The 21575-nt window shown below is 41.5% G+C and overlaps 2 protein-coding genes across 20 annotated transcripts in view; both read right to left on the reverse strand.

Annotated features, from left to right (window-relative positions):
• The window catches only part of mapk8ip3 (mitogen-activated protein kinase 8 interacting protein 3), a 29105-nt gene extending 16486 nt beyond the window's left edge, over window positions 1-12619 (reverse strand). For 4 of the 19 annotated variants that reach the window (XM_037089763.1, XM_037089764.1, XM_037089749.1 and 1 more), the window contains exons 1-8: window positions 11579-12619; window positions 5675-5795; window positions 4873-4943; window positions 4226-4317; window positions 3498-3521; window positions 1716-1866; window positions 528-759; window positions 346-439 (exon numbers count right to left, since the gene is read on the reverse strand). In XM_037089763.1, coding sequence (XP_036945658.1) covers window positions 346-439; window positions 528-759; window positions 1716-1866; window positions 3498-3521; window positions 4226-4317; window positions 4873-4943; window positions 5675-5795; window positions 11579-11884 — 1091 coding nt within the window. In that variant the 5' untranslated portion in view covers window positions 11885-12619. The remainder of the gene's footprint in view (window positions 1-345; window positions 440-527; window positions 760-1715; window positions 1867-3497; window positions 3522-4225; window positions 4318-4872; window positions 4944-5674; window positions 5796-11578) is intronic. The other 15 variants (XM_037089756.1, XM_037089750.1, XM_037089753.1 and 12 more) reach the window with 13 other exon arrangements.
• A 4020-nt stretch (window positions 12620-16639) lies between these two features.
• On the reverse strand, window positions 16640-21307 carry jpt2 (Jupiter microtubule associated homolog 2). Its single transcript, XM_037087896.1, has 5 exons — window positions 21115-21307; window positions 20095-20246; window positions 19599-19750; window positions 18620-18656; window positions 16640-18053 (listed from the first exon to the last, which is right to left on the reverse strand). The coding sequence occupies exons 1-5, from the start codon at window positions 21168-21170 to the stop codon at window positions 17803-17805; spliced, it is 648 nt and encodes a 215-aa protein (XP_036943791.1). The 5' UTR covers window positions 21171-21307; the 3' UTR covers window positions 16640-17802.
• Window positions 21308-21575: the final 268 nt, after the last annotated feature.

Below are 21575 nucleotides of genomic sequence, written 5' to 3' on the forward strand. Positions count from 1 at the left end.
GACTACAAATCTGTACTGAACAAAATCCCAGATCTCCCATCAACAGCATGATGTTGAATTACATTAATCAAGCTTGCAAGTCTTTGCAGGGTGTTTATTACACCAGAGCAGAGCTGCATTAGTATTTGCTGCTAACAGTAAAGTAAAAGTCTTTTGAGCTCTGGGAAATTGTGATGAGCATTTTTTAGTTCTCATTTTTTCTTTGCATGTTGGCCTTAAATGTACAAAAACACTGGTGTGGTCCCCGAAAACCTCTTTGGACTCACTCAAAAAGGCAACAAAACTTTGGAGATGCCAGATCTTTTGTTTTTGGTTTTTCTGTAATGCAGCCACATTGTCTTGTACCTGTTTCCTCCTCCATACCCTCGGGGGTCCACACACATGTCCAACTCAGGAGTAGAATCGAAGATCTCCTGAAACTCGTCACTGCTTCCCATTCCTATAAAAACATGACAGAGACACCACAGAATTACGTTTCAGCTGCTCCTTGAGAAGACTGGAAACATTTCAGTGACATCTTCTCTTACCAATGCTGACATTCCTGGTCTCCTGGCAAACCTGCACCTCCATATTCCGGCTGAGCCGTTTGGCACTTTTCCTGCGGTTCCCGGGCCGCATGGCATCAAACTCAGCATTCGGGAAGAAGCCCTCGTTGATGGGGGTGACTGTGGCGGAGGGGACGGAGGAGGTGGGTGTGTTGGACTTGCTTCCCGTGCTGCTGGGTGTGGCCGCCACTGAGTCGGACTCTGATCCATCCTCCTTAATGTTCAGTGGTGACATGAGATGAGAACATGGGAACAAGAGACAATCAGCATTATATGAGGATCATATAGGGGAGGCAGACTTTTTACCTATAACACCTGCACACCTGGTTGTATTTCTGCTGGCCAGATAGAGTTAATTATGACTTTACTTATTACTCTCATAAGCAGCTCCATGTTTTGTGCTACAACAACTTTAGTTCTTCTTGGCTTCATGTTCTCATTATACATAACACATGCTGTAACATCACGTAGCATTTAGGTTATTTTGAAGTTTTGAATCATGGATGCCCAATTTGCACTCTTGATTTTAAAGATGTGAAGTCATGAAACACATCCATGCAGATAACTTAGCAGTTTTATGTTGAAATATTTTCTTTTTTAGTAGTTTAAGGAAGTCAGTGGGTCAAGTTGATTGCATGCCTACTATAGCTTACTGTAAGTCCTAAAATGTGCATATTAACCTGCGTTTATGTTCTCAGGAGCTGAATAACAGCGGCTGCCACAACAAGAAACCAACACTGTCAGCTGTTCCCTCTTACCTTTTCTGTTTCTTTCACTGATGCTATTCAATTATGAGTAGCATACTTTTTCTTTAAAGGGACATTTGGAAACACGTAATGCACATTTAAACTAAAAGATGAGGACACATGGCAGAAGCTCCATGATCTCACAGTAAAATAATCACAGTTATAAAGAAAACTGCACGAAACAAGACAATATGGACCCCTGCTTGCTTGAGTCAACATTTACACCTAACAAATCAGACTTTTTTAAGATTTACAGTGTAATAAAACAAGTTTCCTCTAAAGCGACACAAGCAGGCATGAGGGGGAAGTGGTCCATGTGGGCGTGGCTAGCGGGACGGGCAGCACTAAAGCTGCCCCTCCCTCCTTCCACTCCCCAGGCTGCGGTTGTGGTCGTGGAGGAGGACAGCACCACTGTCCGTCCCACCTGATAGGCGGAGCAGAAGGTAGACTGGCCGAGCTCGCTGACCTGCCAGATGTCCTTCCCCGGCATCATCCTAGCCCCCCCGAGACCCCCACGTACCATGCCCTCGACGTTGGGGTAGAGGTTCAATGACGGCGGGCGCTCCGCTTTGCTGCTGGCAGGAAGGACACAGAGACGAGTGGATTCTTAGGTGAGACTGATTATTGATTACTCATTCATAATATACAGTACATTTTTCTTGTCCAGGCAACCTGGCATGCATTAGATGCAAGGTGCAAAACAACCTGGTCAATATTTCAACACAATGTTGAAACCAGTGGATCCTTCACTCCATTTAAAAGGAGAAATACCATGGTCTTAAAACACTCCATTACAGGTAAGATCTGAAATATCACAAGCAAAAGTACTCATTATGCAGAGTGGCTCATTTAAGGTGTTATAAAAATATGGGATAATTATTCTGGGCTTTTTTTTATCACTAACAAATACAATTTAATGTTGAATTTCATCAATGTGGAGCTCATTTTACATACGTTATATACTACTGGGTAGAACAGTGTTACATTAAGAATATTGTGTTTTTCATGTAAAAGTAACTAGCAACTATGAGTGTAAAATAAACGAATGTAGTGGAGTACAAAATACATTTCCCCCTGAAATGTAATGGAGTAGAAGTATAAAGTAGCATGGAATGGAAACAGATTGCACTTAAGTACAGTACCAGAGTAAGATAAGAGTAAGAGTAAAATGCACTTTCTTGCTGAGGGTTAGATGAGTACATCGACATAACTCTCAGCAGAAGTGAAAAAAAAAACTGTGTTTTCACATGAGCACCAGAAGAAACAAACACATACACGACTCCACACAGAAACAGCGAATGCTTGCGGTAAAACCCCCATCCTGCTCTATTAAAATTGAGTAGTAAGGTAATAAAAGACGGCAGGGGTAGGGATATTAGGGTTAAGGCGAAACTGCTCAGTAACAAGCCTGACAACTAGAAGCAACAGGGGCTTTGAAGGCATGCAGTCCAGTCCACACACATCTTCCTCAAAACTTTTCTTAATTTAAAAGGAATACCGATGCAAGTCATTCAGAGCATTAACAACAAGGCAACAACAGGTAGAACCTCAACACGGGGTTACATTATAAGGAATACCACAACTATCTGATTTAGAGCCACACCCAATGATTCAAAGCGCCAAAGCTTTATTCATGGCGGTGACCTTCGAATAAAGACGAGACTGCACTGACATTATGAGCATTAAACTATTTCAAGAACTAGATTCTAGCGTGGTTCTTGTGTGATCCAAACATTTCCACTAAATCCAGAGTGCAGTAAAGTCCAAAAGTCAAAATGTATTGGAAAAAAAAAGATAGATGAAATCATTTCCACAATGTACAACTTGTTTTTTTTCTCAATCTTAATCCATATCCATATAACTGACTCCACCTTGCGTATTGTAATGATTTCACATTTGGGAAGAGAGACAGGCAAGACAAGCAGAGCAGGCAGACAGACAGACAGCGGCAACTCATGAGGGAGAAAGAGGAGAAGGTAGATGAGGCAAACTCTTCATCATGAGCTCTGAGCCATTCCTTATTTCATTCTTCATCATTAAACGCAACATTATTGATGCATTCAACATAATATATTGTCACAGGCATCAATAGTTAATAAAGTACACGCGTAAGGGAATAGTATGAAGTCAAAGCAGGCCGGTTTAGACGGCGGAGCTGAGGGAGGGAGGAGGTGTGGGGGCAGCTGTGGGACCACGTTGGATTTACCTTTTCCTCCATGTGTGGCGATGACTGTGCAAACAGCAGCACAGAGAGCAAGCCAGCGAGACAGACGGACACCGATTAGAGAAAGACAGAAGACAGAAACATGCCATGACACATGAAAACACACGAAACTCACATTCTGCACTTTTTTGGTTGATAGTTTTAATTTAAACCCGTGTCAGCAGTTTGTTAATCTACCCTTACAACTATCCTGAAAAAACACAACACAAACCATCGAGAGCTAACACTGGACTGGATTCAAGACGATTTGTAGGATTAGGATGTCTTTGTATCAACACTGTAGCTGACTACATAATTAAGATACTGTGGTTATATTGTACATGTTGCGGGAGGCAACTAATCTGCAGTTCAGCCACAGAAGCGGCACCAGATGTCCCACTCGTCGTCTTGCTTCATGCTCAACTGGCAAGTAAACTTCAAACTCTCCTTATTTCTAATTGTTTCCCACAAGGCTGATAATGGCTGCCAGGTTTCATTGTACACTTCCTCTCCTCTCCTGTCAGAAGGGAAGCACCGGCTGTTCATCATGGCTGCTGGCAAACAAGTGCCAGCGTCAACACGATGAGCGCGTCGACACGTGAAAAGCCTAACACATTCAGGACAAAACACCAAACATCAGCAACAAGACGATGGATTGGATGAATGTTAGGATTAAAGATGAATGCTTGACCCCGACACACACACACACACACACACACACAACCACTCACGTTCGTCCACAGCCGGGGCCTTCTGGTTGGCTGTTGCTCCCTGCCTGCTGCATTTTGGACCGCTCTATGTGCTCGACGTACGTCTGAATCATCTGGGAACCACAAGGACAAGAAAAGATTGAAGAAAAGAGGGACACAAAAAAATGTGTTTAATGTTGATAAAACATGAGAGTAAATGAGGTGCATGTAAGGATTAGAGAGGCTTAATTACAAGATCTATAGTCTACTAAATGTTGGGAACACTGTCGGCAATATTCTGTGAACCAAAATCAGATTGTGAGATTATAATGCTCAAAAGACCACGCTGGGGCTTTTTGCATATTGTTGTTTATTTACTACAAATCACTTAAGAATTATAAGAAATATAATTTAGGTTTCTTTTGTATTACTTCTTTTAGTGCTACTTTTATATACTTTTCACTCTTTGATTGTTTTATTCTTTTCTAATTTAAACATTTTCATATCTGTTTATACATCATTCTTGTGTGTGTAGGGTGGGAGGGGGATATTTTACATTCCTGCCTTATAATAATATTAACAACTAGTCAGTGTGGCTGATTTTGGACGTATAGATTTGAACTGTAAGACATGATTTTAGAAATGAAAGGACTTGGGACTCAGTTGAACGACAGTCGGGCTCATCTTACCTCAGTGTGACGCTGGTGCAGAGCGTTGTATTCTTTCTTCATGTCGGATTCTCGCTCCTCCAACCGAGTGACTGAGAGACAGAGGGAGAAAAGTTCAAATCATTGGAGCAAGGATTCTCTTCTAATTCTCTTCTAATTCTAACTTGTCACCATTGAAACATGAGGGCTTTGACAATGAAATATCATTTCACGACAGCTGAACGGCAAGAGGTGTTGCTGCTCGCTAAAATACTGGATTAAACATGAGTTATTCAGCTATTTGGGTCTAAACTCCACTGTAAATCCCGGCAAAAATAAACATCACGAAAAAAGCCAAGTGTGGATGGCAAGAATACAAAACCAAACAGCTAATCAAATGTGCACACCAAGATTCAATAGGCACTAACAAGTAACAAAAGCAAACCAGGGTTTCAGTTTAAAAGCATCGCAGTCTAAAAATACAACATCCTCCAACAGTGTGTCTACTTCCCTTCCCATCTTCTCATTACAACAACAATAGAAACATATGCCTGAGCTTTAGTGTTCCATTCTCTTGTATCGAAAGGGAAAAGAACTGGAAAGCTGCAGAGCTATTTCTTGACATTTATCAAATAACTTTCATGTCAGTATCCAGGTAATCGGACTAAGCCTAAAGCGCGGGGCTCAACGCTAATCTTTCGTGTTTTGGACTTTATCTACATGTAATGGATGTTGTTTGTTTATCATCTCCTGGTTTTGATTTAAAATCCAGACCTGCTGTTGCAATGAACTCTGTCTCAGCACCTTTCCATATATCAAGCTCTTAATAAGGTTGTCCACTCACTCTGGTCAGAGTAGTTCTTTGTCTTGAGCTCCAGCTGTTTCCCCTGCAGCTCCAGGAACTCTACCTGCACCTGCAGGTCCTTCTTCTCCGCTTCCAACGCATCCTCGAATTCAATGAATTTCTGATGGAAGACACGGAGACAAAAATCAGGTTTTTACACAGCTGGAAATACATTCAAATGATACTAAAACATGACAATTACAGGAAATATAGTTACTACTCTATATGGATTTAATACAGAAAGAAACTCAAATAACTCTATACAGAATGTTGTCCTGTGATTAAGATGTTATTCACAGTATTAATCACCTTCCAGTGACTGTTTTGAATGTGCAGTCTCCTGCACAAATCACAAACAGTGTTAAACATGATGTATTTAAAGTCTCTGTCTCTAACAAAAAGGTTGCAGTTTGTCAGCAGCTCTTTAAAATACCTCAGCTGGTACGACTGTGTCCACATAAACGTGTTACTGAGGTACTAGAATAAGCAAACACAGAGTTGCCTGCTTCTCCAACACACTGCCTGTTGGGTTTTTTTTTTTTCTTTTTCTAAAGCTGTTCACAATGACGTCCTTTTTTTCAGTGCAGCAAGTTCACAAAGTCTTAATACTGTAATCCTCCGACGGCCGGGAGACCACTGAGCCAGGAGAATGCAGCAGATACACACCAAACAGTAAAAGCAGCTGCTGCAGTATGTGACTTCCAGCATGATACCACAGCTACTACTGACATCTTACACTGTGAGGAACAACAATTCTGACCTGTGTGTCGGGTGCAGAAAATGAGCCAATTTGTAATTTCAGCTGTTGACCAGAGGAGAAATATAATACTGACACATTGCACAGATGCTTCGCTTCTGCACATTCATCTTAAAAAGATGAGCTTCAAAATAATAACAAAACATGTGCCTCAGTGACTCTTGTGAATGTATCAGCTACCAAGCTGAATGAACAGCCTTTTTTAATAACATTTGCTCCAAACACAGAAATATAAATATAAATCATATTTAGCATCTAACATGCAACTCATATGCACTAGCAGCAGTTCTACTTTCAGAGCAGCAGACTACAGCGTCACGAGATAATATCCCCCCTCCTCTCTCCTTGGACTGGGAACACGTCCGACAGTGACGCCCTTCAAACACACTCCTCTCTCCACTACTGACACCTGACCTCTCCAATCTCCTGAGTACTTGCTATTAAAATGCAGTGTGTTGTGGTTTGACAACCAGAGACTTAAAAAAAAACAAAAAAAACATAGTGCTGCTTTATAACAGGACACTGGATATTGGCAAACTATATGAACGGATTTAAGGGCAGGACTGTTGTGTTTACTGTCCAGTAGGAATAATGCATTAGTTCGCTTTCCCGACAAACTGTAGCTAAGTGCTTTTGACTGCAATGTGGTCACACTTCACACCGTTTACACTTTCCAAGAAAACACTGCCAGTAGCATGAAAACAACAGCATGCAGCATAATGCGAACTCTGTATTTGCTTGTGATTAGTACAAAACCTTTTAACGAAAGGTTGATTTGAGCTGTTGAATGTGCAGTCACTGCTTTTGCGTTTAACCGACTGAAGCGAACAAAAACCCAGGCAGAAGGTGGCGTGTGAATGGTCTGGTACAGGAATGAAGATCAATCTTTTACTGCGATCACACGCTGGGAAGTGTGAAACCAGTGCAGTTAGTGAAACACAGTGACGGATCATTCCAGCCAGAGGCCTCAGAGCAAAACGACACGGATGCTACAAAATGGCTGAATTTGTTAACTTCTCTTTGAGAGCTGTAATCCTGGATATCTCGGTGAGGGCTACTCAAGCAGACAGGGAGTTGTGGCTTTGTTTACCATTAGCTTGAGCCTAATAACCTTGTAATCTGAGCCCCTTTCTGCTGCGTCTTGCAGAGAGAGGCTGTGTTATTGTTTTCCTCAGCCTCTGAGATTCCCTCTCTCGCTGCCTTTTCATCTTATTAGCCTTCGCCTCTGTCCAGTCGGGTATGAGCGTTTGCTCCCTCATCCTGCAGCTTTCTAAACCCCAGTCTGTGTCTGTCTCTCTATTGTTGTTCTGTCTCTGCTCCTCATAAGCACAAATCAGGTTACAGTGCCAGGCTCCCTCAGTGTGCTCTGTGCACTATTGATTTTCTGTGATCTCCCACCCATCGCACGTCGTCCCATCCCCCATTACACCCCTCTGATAGCCAGGAAAGACTGTCTGTTTATTTGTTCCAATCAAATTTGTCACCTAATTTAAACACAAATGTAAATTGGCTTCTTCGGCTTGCTGCAAATGATCTTTCGCTCTCGAACGCCAAAGAAAATCGAGAAATAGTCTGCAGCAGTCTGAATTGGTTAATAACTACTTTGAGAAACACAATAAATAAGGCTGATGCTTTACAACTAATAGGTGTAGGATTGTTATGACAGATACAACCCTTTAAGAAAAACGTCAAACAAAAGCTACAAGCTAATATCTCCAAATAAGGTCATGGTAACTTTGATAAACTGAAATCGTTAAGTATCGTTATTTAATTTTTTCTGTCATGTGTTATTTGTAAGTAGACTATTATGTTGTGATGTAACACATCGTGGCCATGTGTTTCCCGCCTCGGAGGCCGTAACTCTCCTTTTTCTTATACTGATGATGGCCTGATGGAACATCTAGGTCCACGGTGGGAACAAGTCCTGGACGCTGTTGTAATATCCCTGACAATGTCCTGGACTGAAGAAAACGACAACATATACACGCTTGTTAGACTACTGAGCAAAGTCCTGCTTTGGTGAACTGTCTGACAGTCGACAAAAGAAAAAAACAGCCGCTCCTCTGCGTCAGTGCGCTGGCACATCTGCCAAAAACCTTCCCTGGATACAGAAAATTAGATCCACTGTACGTGTTGTCATCGTTTTTTGCTTACTTCCTGTATATTGTTTTGCAGCCAGCAATCCCCTCCCTTCTCTCTACGTCACCACAAATGCACAACTCTTTGATTTTTCTATGCCAGCGCTCTCTGAAGATCCAACCACTGTGTGTTACCCCAGCAGACAGGACCACCTAACCCTTCTCTGTCCTGATTGGATAAAGTGGGCAGGGATACCAAAAAGTAGGGCTGCAACTAACAATTGTTTTCAATATTGATTATTCTACTGATTATCTAAAGAATGAATTGTTCAGTCTATGAAACCTTTCACGTTTCCTAGAGCTCAAAGTGACGTCTTCATATCGCTTCTTTTGTCCAACCAACAGTCCAAAACCCAAAGACTAAAAAAGTAAGGAGATGTACTGTCATAAATGACAGAGAAATGAAGCAAGTCCTTCCTTTAAACAAACCGACTCGACTGATTCATTAATAACTAATCATTGCAGCCCTATGTCCCAGATTTCCTCTTGTCCGGTGAAAAAGATCTGCTGGATCCGACACGTAAACCTGTTGCAGCTTCTAACTGAAATGAAAAATGTTGGTGGTTTTGTTTTCTTTTGACTCTCTATTGTTAAGGTACCATACTAATACTTTTAACTATCAGTTTTAGTGTCAATGTGAACAAAAAACAAAAAACAAAAAAATGTGACGGGACCTGTTGCCATCTTTCAATTAAAACAATGGCCTCAGCGGGCTCAGTGGGGCTCAGTTACCTGCAGTACCTGTTCAACCACATCCTTATGATAAATGATTGGGGTTTTTTTTGTTATGGGCTTTAAATATGACAACACTGACATTTTAATATGAACCAGCGAGTCTCTCAATTAACAGCTTATAGCGAAAACAAACCAGAAAAGCGTCATGGGGAGAAAACACAGCGGAGGGAACAGATGATGAAACAGACTAAAAGCTGAGCTAAGCTGATACTAGCAGGGCTGCCAGTGATATGCTGAGGCCTCTTTGGACGGGAGGAGGATTAAAGTTGCTTTATGATCGCCTGCCGGGTCCCATGGCTGCTGTGACACAGGTCAGAGGAAGACAGAGGGGTGAAAAAAAAAAAAAAAAAAAGATTTGCTGGAGGTGGAGTCTGGCCCGTAACGTGATAGCTCCATATTGATGACCACTTTTGTTGTTTGTGTCCTCGTTCTCGCTGTGCTTTCGAGTGAAAACGCCCACTGAGACTCGTGCTTACACCCTTCATCTGTCAAAGCCTCACTGGCTGTCATTTATTCACCACACACTGCAATATAAGCTATCATGTCCCTTTGCATATCGTGTGGTTATGTATTTGCATGAGACTTCAGCTGTGCTGTGTGGAAGCTCGGGTATTATAACAGAAACACAAACACTGACATCTTTTTACTGTGAAAACAGACATTCTTTTTGCATGTTTGTCACTGTAGTGTCAGTATTTAGAGTGCAGGAAGCGCCGTTGTGGTCATAATGGTGATAGAAGAAGCAGTTGTGACAGTAACACTTGTCATTGTGAAAACTCAGATGTAACTGTCCGGTTATTTAATAGAACTGTCAGCAGACTTTGTAGCAGTATGAGCAGTTGTTGTAGTGGGAAAGCTTCAGGCACATAAATGTGTGGCTGTGACAGTCTGGACTAACCTTGGTTTAACCTGTCAGCACTGCTCACCTGCATGTGCTTGTGTCTGACAGCCCACATGCTGTCGATACTTACTCTATTTCCTAAAGAAACATTCCCTTGCCTGTGGAACCGTGACTGTATGTTGACCTCAAGGTCTCGGCTTAAACGGTATGTTATTAGGTCAATGTCCATGAAACCACATTAGATTAACTCTGCCGCTCCTTTCAGCTGTGAGGTATTTTATCCAGCAGGACTTCATGCTTTTACCTCGTGCTTATGTATGAACCAGACCGGCATTTCAGTGATGAAAAGTAACTGAGAAGTTAGTGATATCTGTGGTTGCTTTCAGTGCTGGCAGGGTGTAATAATGGTAATCGCTCCATGTCTGCTCCTGTCTTTCTTAGTTTTGGTTGCAGTGGTGTGACTGATTGCAGCACTTCTGTTTGTTTGTTTGTATGTTATCTGATTATGACTAAAGGACAAAGGGCCTCAGGCTCATTTTGGTTTATTATCTAGATCACACAATTCAGTATGCTATTCTGTCCAGCTGTGGAGGTCCATCTCTCCTGAGTGAATGTGGAGGAAATTCACTTGGCTATTTCCATTTTTTACAACTTCAAACTCTGCTACATTTTGGAGTCACACTGCATACTTTAAACCATTACATTCCTTTAGCAACTACTTAAAAGATACTCTGCAGACTGCATGCTGCATCTGATTCAGATGATCAGAAAAATGCTGAATATTTGAAATATTTCAAATAACTGGCCGAGGTCGGTCATCAGTAGAGCCATAGTAACCTATTCAGTATAGATATGTATAATTTACTATTACTCGTACTCTTGATATGTTTCATATAAGATACTTTAAGACTTTTACTGAAGTACTAATTATATTTGTGGATTTCATTGTTACCAAAGTGTTACGTTTTATTCAAGGATGACTTTTAGATACTTTTTACAACGCTGCATTTCTATGACACCTGCCAAGTAAAGACAAACTTATAAAATATTGTCAAGTAGAGGTAATGCCTCCTGCTTGTTTCTTTTGTTTTTGCTTTTACCAAAGTCCATTTTTATTTGAGGATTACCACTTCAGACACAAGAGTCTGAGGACATCCTTATTTTAGTTCTTCATAAGCAGCTCTATTATTGTGTGATTCACTTCCGAGTTTGCTGTTTTTAGATTCAGGTTACACTATTTTTTAACAGCTTGTTAGAAGAAATCGGTGTGGACAATGTGTCAGCAGCACAGTGAGACCAGAAATAAGTCCGGCGGTCTCATGTCACAGGCCTAAACATGAGTCACATGTCTGATGAACCGCGACTGTGAAGGAAGCACCGTGAAGCCGGCTGTGATGACGGGAGGCCCGGGCAGAGCCAGGAGGATCACTCACCTCCTCCGCCTGCTTGCGCAGCGCTTTCTCCCGCTCGTACTGGGTGATGAGCTGCTCGTTGTCCTCCTTCAGCAGCTCCAGCTCCACCTCGTGCTCCTGGTTCTCCGTCAGCACCGCATCCAGGTTCTCCAGGACGTTCACCACCAGCGGCATCAGCTCCTTCACCACCTCCTCGTCATAGCTGCGGATGAGCCGCTCGAACTCCCGGTAGATGCTGTTGGCCAGGCCCGACACCCGCTCCGACATCACGGAGCCGGAGCCGTAGTCGTCCTGGTAGACCACCTCGTCTATCTGCAGCTCCATCATCTTGGCAGCTGGAGCCGGCTTCTGGTTTTCCAGATGAGGAGGCTGCGCTCACACAGCTTTCAGGCCTGTATAAGGCGAGACTGTCACAAGGTTCGGATCCTCAGCAGCAGAAAAAAAGGGGGACATTCAATCAGCCTTTCCTCCAATAAAGAAAACTCATGCCATTTTACAGCAGCACCGATTCACTGAAGTAAAGCAGACTGTTGCTGTGCGTGTGTAACCTTGAGCTCGAATATAGACTCTAATGTTTTGATGTAAAGAGGGCCCCCTCCTCTTCCACCACCAGCCCGACGTGTCGCCTCCAGACGCGGCCCAGCTAGTGCTCCTCTCCCGCGGGGAGCATCTGATCCGGGGAGCAGTGGATGAGCAGCGGGCCGGCCTGTGGATCGGCCCTCGTTGAGTCCATGCCGAGGAACGAAATGCTTTCGTCGATGATATTGCACCTGCCTCAGCAGCAGCCGCAGCCATGGACCCCAGCCATTACTGGCAGGGGAAATAAATAAATTAATAAATAGGTAAATAAATAATCTAACGCTCCCGATCCCCGCCGACGCCCGATCCGCCACTATAAGATCGTTTCTCCCATGTTCTGGTCCCCTCTCCGGCGGGCCGCCGATGCTGCTGGCCAGGCTCGGGCGTTGATGGTGATGTCTCCCTATGGGAGAGGCTCTCCCTGCTGTTCAGATGGAGGAGCCAGCTGACCGACTCTGGCTGACGTCACAGCGTCTGCATTGAGCAAGCGGCCTCACTGCGTCAAGTCAAACAGACCATACCGGAAGTCGCGGTCACGATTTCAAAATAAATCCATAAGTTTGACATTCATTTTTTGATGGGATAAACACTGATAAACACTGACATTAAACGACGCATTCCTTTTATTTCAAATATGATACATTAAAATGTTTTTTTTACACATTAAAACAGTTGATTTGTCACTAAGAGTACAGCTGATCCTATGAAAAAAGTAGTAAAATGTCCTCTCTGGCTCTGGTTGAAGCTTTCAAATGTCTGAGAAGAATAATTGTGATGTTTTCATCCTGTCTATCTCAGTTTTGGTAAGGAGCATACACGTTTATAACAAAGCCTGTGTGAAATGAGGGTGTGGAGTTTGAAACACGTGGGCAATTTCCTGACAGGGAGGGTCAAACAAAATAATGCCACTGGTGGCATTATGGGAAATGTAGGATTCAGGGTTGCTGAAGCTTGCTCCTTTAATACAAGTCACACGAATGTTTAAAACAATAGTTTGTTGTTGAATCTTATGAACGCTATAATTCTTTTTAAATAATAAAGATATTCGAATACATATGCTATCAACACACATCATAAATACTTTACTTATCAATAAACCTACTTGTGTATGTGAAAAGCACACACACACACACACACACACACACACATTAAGCACCACTGTGTCTCTTGTCTTCTCTTAGAGCTATTTGATCTCTATCAGCATGATCTCCACCTCCTCGCCCATTCTTGATAAAGTCTCATTCACATCTATTTTACTCACTACAATATGCATCATCTATTAATCTATAATGCATTTCTGCGGAAACTCTGCCCTTCAGACCAGCCAAAATGTACTAAGTGCCTGATGGGAACAAATGATGGGAAATCAAGTAATACATATTATATCCAGTTATTTCCTCCTAAAATGATTCCATTTCTTTAGAGTTCAAAGACTTTGGCATCTTTCCTACATCCCACCTTCAAATTCCTAGTTAACTGGTCTGGGATTATTATTTTTTTACAGACATCAAATAGAACATTATACCCATATGATTTCTAATTGGCTTTTTACTTTTACTCTTATTCCACTATATACAAAAATAGGGTGATAATCTGAAGCCACATAAACCTGAAGACACCAGAACATCTACTTTGCCAGAGCAGTAATCAGACACTGAATTCCCATGAAAAAGAGTAAAGACATGACACGTGTTCTCAACATTAGCTGGATCCCTGTCTTTTGGTACTTTGGTTGATAAAGCCACGTGCTTGCCAAGAGTTTTATTTTGGAACTCAAAACCGGAAGTTGTTGCTTTTCCTATACTTTGTTGGTATCCCACTTGACCTGAGTCCGCAGCAGGACCCGATGCTAGAATTTAATAATAATGACAAAGCACTCTCTAAAAATGAAATAAAACGCTGCACATTCCTAAAGCAATTATACATGACTACACAATACCTTTTATAGTCATTATTTTATTTTTTTATATATTGAAATGTATCGGTCCATTTTAATAAGCCACCTGACAGAATAGTAGTGAACAAATCACTTGTGTTTAACCAGCAGCTCCTGGGGGAATAGCTTTAGTTTAGATATGCACAATGCACACCTTGTTTGAATGGGAAGTTATTACTATCGCGCGTTGCTTTGTACCACAGAGGAAAATGAGCCAACACTTCTGTCCCTTAAAAAGGTCACCAGTTTGGCTCTTGCAGAAAGTAATAACGAAACTGCAGCTAAGGAGGGAGAATCAGCCATCATGAAGAGGCTGCAAAAGTACCTTAAAATAATTATCAATCCAACTGATATATAATCCTTCACTAACCATGGTGATATTATCAGGAATAGTAAGAGTGCTGGTGAAGAAACGTGCAGAAACGTGCAGGACAAACATCTCTGAAATTAGTTTTAAGCATCTCCCACATGATTACATACATTTGTTAGTTAAGTTGGTGAGTAAAATGATTTGCAGATGTAGACTGTGTGTTTTTTCTATAAACAAATAAGAATGTACGTTTGACAGGACTGATGATTTAAACACAAAAGGTTACAGCCTCAGGACCCCACAGATAGGACAATATGCTGCGTATGAGTATCAGTCCCAGACAATAAAGGCCGAGAGCGAACATCTTTCACTTGAACTCTCTTTCAGTCAGGCAAGTGTAGCTGGGGCTATTGTTTCCTGAGGAGAGGATTAACAATGGAGACAAAAACTGGCCAGTGAAGCATAAAAACTGGGCAGATAAAGGAACCACAGCGCCAAAGCCAAACTCATCTTAACTACCCTGAATCTAACAACTACTTCCAATGGCAGCAAGAAATTCTGATAACTCAAGTGAGACCGACATATAATGAATTAATTGCAAGAAATGTTTAAATCGACCATGATGAATATCAAGTGCATATCCAAATATCAGTAGGGTTTCTGTTTTTTATCAGCTTAAAGCTTCAGGTGTCCTTCTTATTTCAATCAGTAGGTGGCAGTAAAATACTGACGATGTTTACGTTTCACATCATTCCTAGACTTTCTCCAGGCTCACAGCAGAGAGTGGGTGGTTCTTTCAAAGTCCTCTCCTGGTTTTCAGTTTAGGCCTGCTGCTTGATACTGTACCAAAGATGGACAAAGAAGACAGACATCAGTGTGGATAAACCTGGTCTGAGCTGTGGAACATAAATAAGATCTAGTTCTCTTGGTATGTAGAATATGAAAATCTTGTATACCAAAAGATCTGTTTATTTAGTTTGTAATTGTTATTTGGTTCTTAGCTGAACATCTTATTTAAAACATACTTTATTTCCCACTTAATAAGTTACATTTAATAGAGGAAAAACACAACAGTTAATATAATATACAGACTGTACTTTTCCAGAGTCCGGACTCACTTAAGTAACTTAGATTTGTTACCTCCTGTCCTGTTTTTATCCTACCAATGAGTGATAGGACGCTCAACATCAAGGCGGTGCAAAAATGATATAAACATCTTTAGCTTTTACTAAAATGAGGGGTAAAACAATCTCGGCAAGCTCACTGCATAGCTCCACTGACCTTCAATCAGACAAGAGGCCTGCCTAATCAGAATAACTGAAAGAGTCTGAGTGTAGTATTGATCACATGCCCCGTGTTATTGGCAAAATTCTGCACCAAAACTGTGACATGAAAAAATGCTTTAATATGCCATGTACATTCACATTATTCATGGTTGAGGAGAATGTCTATATTGGTCCTCGAACCTTAGACACTGTTCCTCATGACATACATGAGTTGTAAAGACCAGCTGCATGTGAGAGAGGCTTTGGTTACTCAACATGCTGCACATAATTGTCAGTCAGAACTCATTCTACACCAACGCCAAGTCATCGTCACCCACAATTGGAAGCACAAAAGGACGCTCGGCATGAAATTTGAATTTTATGGCTGCCATCATGTTCATGTCATACCTCCAGCTTATTCATTTCGCAGAACTAGTCCTACCTGACGTCTGAGTTCTTGTTTATGTCAAACACATGCGTAAATGTCATGCTTTTTCCTTGAGCTGTAAAAAATTAATCAAAATTTAAATGTAAGATAAAGACACATAGTTTTGTGGGCTTCCTAGTATTGAGTATATGCCTCATACCCATCTCTGTCTGTCTATAGTCTACTGCTGCTTAAAGGAGAAAATGAAAAACAGCACCACAGATTCCAATAGTTAGTTGCAAAGTTAAACTACGTTTTCAGCATAGAGTGGCCATTTTGTCTCTATAACAAGCAGCTTGCACAGAGCGCTGCCAAAGGGCAAATAGGGACAAAAGAATCAGTGTCAGTGCTTCAAGAATTAAGCACCAATCTGGAGCAGACAAGACTCTGTTTGTAAATCACATTCACACTGATCCAAACAAATATTTAACAAAGTATGAGCGGTATTTCCATTTATGAAAAGCAAATTCACTTACACACCCCTTCTAGTGTGTGATCATTTAATCTCAAATATAAGAAAGAGTGTTGTTTCTGTGTGGCTGGAAAGTAAACACAAGGAGAAAACTCTTAATGCAAAACAACAGTTTTATTGCAGTACACAGGATTTCTTTCTTCTGCTGTGCTCATTGCCTGCCAGGCACATCAACACACGGGGGGACAGGCTGGCACCAGAATAACATTAATGTGCATCATTAAGTGGGTGAAAGAGTGATTATCAATGAGCCCACCTGGACTCAGGCAGGCCCCACGCTTGTCCAGAGTTCAATTGTCTTCAGCCGTTTTAATTTAAAACATAAACAAAGGCCTGACCCACGCAAAAAAAAAAAGGCATGTTCATAAAGCAAGCAATGAGAACAAAGCAGAAAAGAACCTGCACAATACAATCGCATAAAATCAAAATGGAATTTCTTTAAGGAAGCAGATACATTTAGAAGTAAACAACTGTATTCATCTTTGTTTTTAAAGTCAATTTTTGGCATCTAGAGAAAGAAACCATGAAGGAATATTTCATGAGAAGACAAGAAAGATGAATAAGGCTTCTAATCATACAGTCATTTCTTACTGTCTAACACATGCATTATTTTGAAAAATGGCCAAACAAAAGCTCTCATGTAGTCATCCATGAAGGATCGGGCACTAGTGGAACTCCCTGAAACATTTTACATATTACATTGGTGAGAAGATTTATTCACCCCTCCAGACTGAGCGCCTAAACATTAATGTTTAAAACAATCATCCTGAAATTTGAGCAAATGTCTGCCATGAATTCTTACACCAGGACTGTAACATCACCAAATAATTTGAATCTAGGACTGTTTTAAGCTGAACAATGTACAATCACTTGAATGTCTTAACCATTCTTGAGATGCAAAAACATTTTCCAAAATAATTGTGCCTTAAACCAAACTACAGTAACACAGAAACAGTGAAAACAGTAATCGCATTATTTGGATTGGACAATCAAAGTGATTGGCTTGTGATTGTATGTTTGCAGGTTTCATTGAAGAAATAGACAAAAAGCAAGAAAAGGGGCTGAAAGTGCAAGAAGTTGAGGACAACATATGTGACCAGAAGTTTGATGTGAATGACAACAAAACATCCTGGTCTGCTTTAGATGTACAGGTGAAGTAACCGTGGGTAGAGGGGTGTTGGAATGAGAGAAGATTGACAGAGGAGCAGACGAGGAGTGAGTGGACACAGACAGGGAGGAGTGGTGTGTTCAGCTCATCAGTAGAATATCACACTGGACTTTCCTCCAGGGGGGTTGAGGACCCTATTGTGAGAGCGAGGTCGGGGTCCCAGATGAGGCTCATGTTTCTTCAGGTCAGCGGTCTCATCTCTTTGATCCGGAGGTGAAGAGGGAGTGGGCTCCGGCACTGGAGGGGCCGAGACTGCGGCGGGCTCTTCCTTGACTGGAATGGGAGCTGGGGGGGCAGCTTCCTCCTTCACCTCAGGCTGGCTGATCTTGGGCTCAGGTGCTTGGAGATATTACAAAAAAAGATTACAACATAAAATATCCTAAAAGTATAACAACCTATGAAATTACCACTGGAAATATAGTAAATAAACCAATTATTTCCAGAGTCACAGTTATGATTCCAGTGGAGTAAGCCTGCAACAGACATTTTATTTCTTCTATGCATTGAGAAATTAATGTTTATTGCACAGTGTAATGGCTTGGAACATTGACAACTTGTGTGTTTAACTTGGTTCTCTATGACCGTGCTTTCACCTGACACAAACTATCGTAGGAACATGAATGCTAACTTGTAATGCACTGGTAATCCTATTTCAATCAGCTTTCATGTCTTCATTAAAGACTGAATTAATGAATTAACTAAGTATCCTTTTGTCCTGTGGTGTTGGTAGTTGCTACACTGATGAAAACAGAAACAATCTGGTTCCATTTGTTAATGCTGAAGGGGAAAACTGTATCCAATGGGTGCAAAACTCAAAATGCAGCACTGAGTACAATGACTCAACATAAAGGAAATCTCTTTAAAAAAAAGGTCACATGGACTTTTCCTTAATACCAAAAACTCACCTGGTGGTTCAGGCTCAGGTCCCACACTTAGATTGTCCTGTAAGGAATTAAAGATAAGAGATTTCTCACAGTGCAATCAATAAAAATGACAAAACAAGCTTTTTTCTTAGTGCTACTTGAAGAAAGCCAAAACAGATGCTCAAAATAGTACATCGTCATGTTCATATCAAAAGGCTCCTTGAACTGAAACTATTTCTGTCTCATCTGCATTGTCAAGCTACTCGCCTTGTCCTCATCTCTGACTTTACCTAGGTACCTGGGCAAATAAAAAGATAATTAATATTTCAAATCAATACACCCAGTAATACGGCTGAACACATAACATTTTTCTCTAATATTGTACACTGTTTTTTCATATGTGTGCTCAATCAAAGGATCTAACAAGTCACTGATAGCAAGTGACCATTACACATGCTGTGAGTTTGCAGCTCCAAACTAAAATCAGAAATATCAAGATCAGATTTTTCTTGCAAATGAACACAATCACAGTAATCACATTCCTCTTTCCCAGACATGATAAACCTCATAGTTTGTTTACCTCAGCGCATTTAGAGAAAACTGTTAAATCAACTGATAGTTCCCTGGAATTTATTTGTGTCACTACTGAGCTTGATGCCATAGAATCAGCAGTCCACAGCACCCAATGCTTTGGTTGCACAAACACTATTGACCTGTGGAGAAGACCAATTGATACGCTATGGCATGTGACAAAGTGGCTGGGCCTCTTTGAGTCTTACAGGATAAAATGAGGATCAAGTAGACTTTTGGACCCTTACTACCAAGAGGAAAGTACACAATACGTAAGTATACGAAAGTACACAATATGTATTTTTTTTTATTTGGGGTTGACCATTGTTTTAAATGCTTACTAGCTGGTGTGTTTACAGTCAGGAGTCAGTGGTGATGAGAAATAAACAGAAAAGTAAAGCATGTCCAAGTTAAGTCAAGGCAGAGTATAACATTCAGATGCATGCCATACCTTTGGCTTATTTGGGTGGCCTCGACTTGGGCTTTGGCCAGGTGCACTTTCTGCAGATCCAAAAATGTTGCTGGTCAGTCCACCTGGAGGCATGGTTCTCTGTGCTTGGGCTGGAGGCTCAGGGTCCCCAAATATTCCGCTAGTCCTTCCACCTACATGAAGAATTACAAAGATGCATGTTAAGCTGTGCTGCATAGCCACATTGCCATAATGACAGTCATCTCTGTCACATTTAATTTTTTTAAGGCAGTCAGGGTGACCCAGCAGTTTCCTTCTAGATACTCCGACCATCTGTCAACGCCAGAAAGCATACTTGCCTCTACCACCCACTCCGCAAAATTTGGAGGTGGATTACATTCAGGTGTAGAGAACAGTCAATGTTTATACTGGAATTATCACATGAGAGTAACAGTTTTCACACCCTGTACATTGACAGATGCTTCAAACGGCCTGCCGGTGCACATACAGAACATTAGCACTAGGAAGTTGGTCTGACCTGGTGGATTGGAGCGTTTGGGTACAGTTTCAGGCTGCTCTGGTGGAGCAAAAACTTTAGAGGCCATCTTATGAGGTCTTCTCGATGCTGCAGAATCCTCTTCATAGCCACCAAACAGATTACTGGAGCCACCTCCAGGAGGCTGCAACACCCTGCAGAATATGAAAAAATATAGTACCACTTAAATAGGATCCTATCCAACTAACTTATCCAAGTCTTGTTTAAATCAAATATTTCGTGCAAGTGTGACCTTTTCATTCCATGCCATATTCAAGGGTGACACTAGTGTTGCCACGATGTATTTTAGTCACGGAGGCTAGTGTTTACTGATAACAGAAAGATATCATATTTTTGCACTCTGACACACAAAGAGGACAAGTCGAGTACAAAAGATAACATGGCTATAAATATATTACAGTACAGGCGACAGCTTAACCCAGCGCAGCTAAATAACAGGTTATTTGATTACATACTGGCAATGGCGCCATACGTCTGAGAAGTCTTTAGCTTGTTAAGACGACGTTATACTTTCCCACGTTATTAAGAACCACGGCGCACATAAACTCAACTATTTTGATCCAAGAACTGACGCTTTCGAGTGAGGAAAGTGAACCTCCTTCAACAGGAACAATGTGGTCACAACGCCGTTATTGGCGAGTACAAAGAACAGCAGCCTGAAGTGGCTTTCACACTTCCGCAGGCGCAGCAAGTCAGACAACGCCTGGTCTGTTAGCTTAAAAGCTAAGTCTGGACTCTTAAGTTTGCTAACGCAAGATAACTTAAACCAAGCTAGCTCAAGGCGAACGACCACACATATACTTGGCTCAACTTAGTCATAACACAGCAGCTGTTGATGTTAGCGTTAAATTTAAAGGCAATAGCAAAAAAGAGAAGCTTCGAACAGCTATCACATAACCTACATGTAACTGACTAGCTGACCGGCCGACCACTACAATCAAAATAAGACACTGTAGGCCATTTCTTTCACAGATAACAAAGCTACACGGCTATATCCTTCACCTTGAGCTTGGTTTTGAACCAGTCTCCAACCCCTGAAACATGTTCGTCGAAGTCATAGTGGTTTTATTTTGAGCCTTCAAGTTTCCGAAGACAACTTCGTCAAATTGCCAACTGGACGACCAGCAAGTTCCCCTATCTGCGTGTACCCAACCAAACTCCGAAGTGAAGAATTTCAGTCCACCCAACTGTGACACAGAGGAATATAACTGGTCCACTGGCAAGCTGCCGAGAAGTGCGGTGCGCTCGTTTCATGGCACACGGCAGCCCTCCTGCAAATATGAACCAAGTTGTCCACTGTTTTGGTGTCTTTTGATACAGAACTGCTCTTTAGTCATAACAGAACTGAGGCTACTTCCTTTCATCTTTCAGCTGATCTGTACAGCTGTAAGAAACATGTATCCTTTATGCACGTTTTATAGATTTCAGGAAGAAACTCCGCCCTGCTGATCTGTCAAATAGAG

The sequence above is a fragment of the Acanthopagrus latus genome, chromosome 23, assembly GCF_904848185.1.
Source record: "Acanthopagrus latus isolate v.2019 chromosome 23, fAcaLat1.1, whole genome shotgun sequence".
NCBI classification, from domain to species: domain Eukaryota; kingdom Metazoa; phylum Chordata; class Actinopteri; order Spariformes; family Sparidae; genus Acanthopagrus; species Acanthopagrus latus.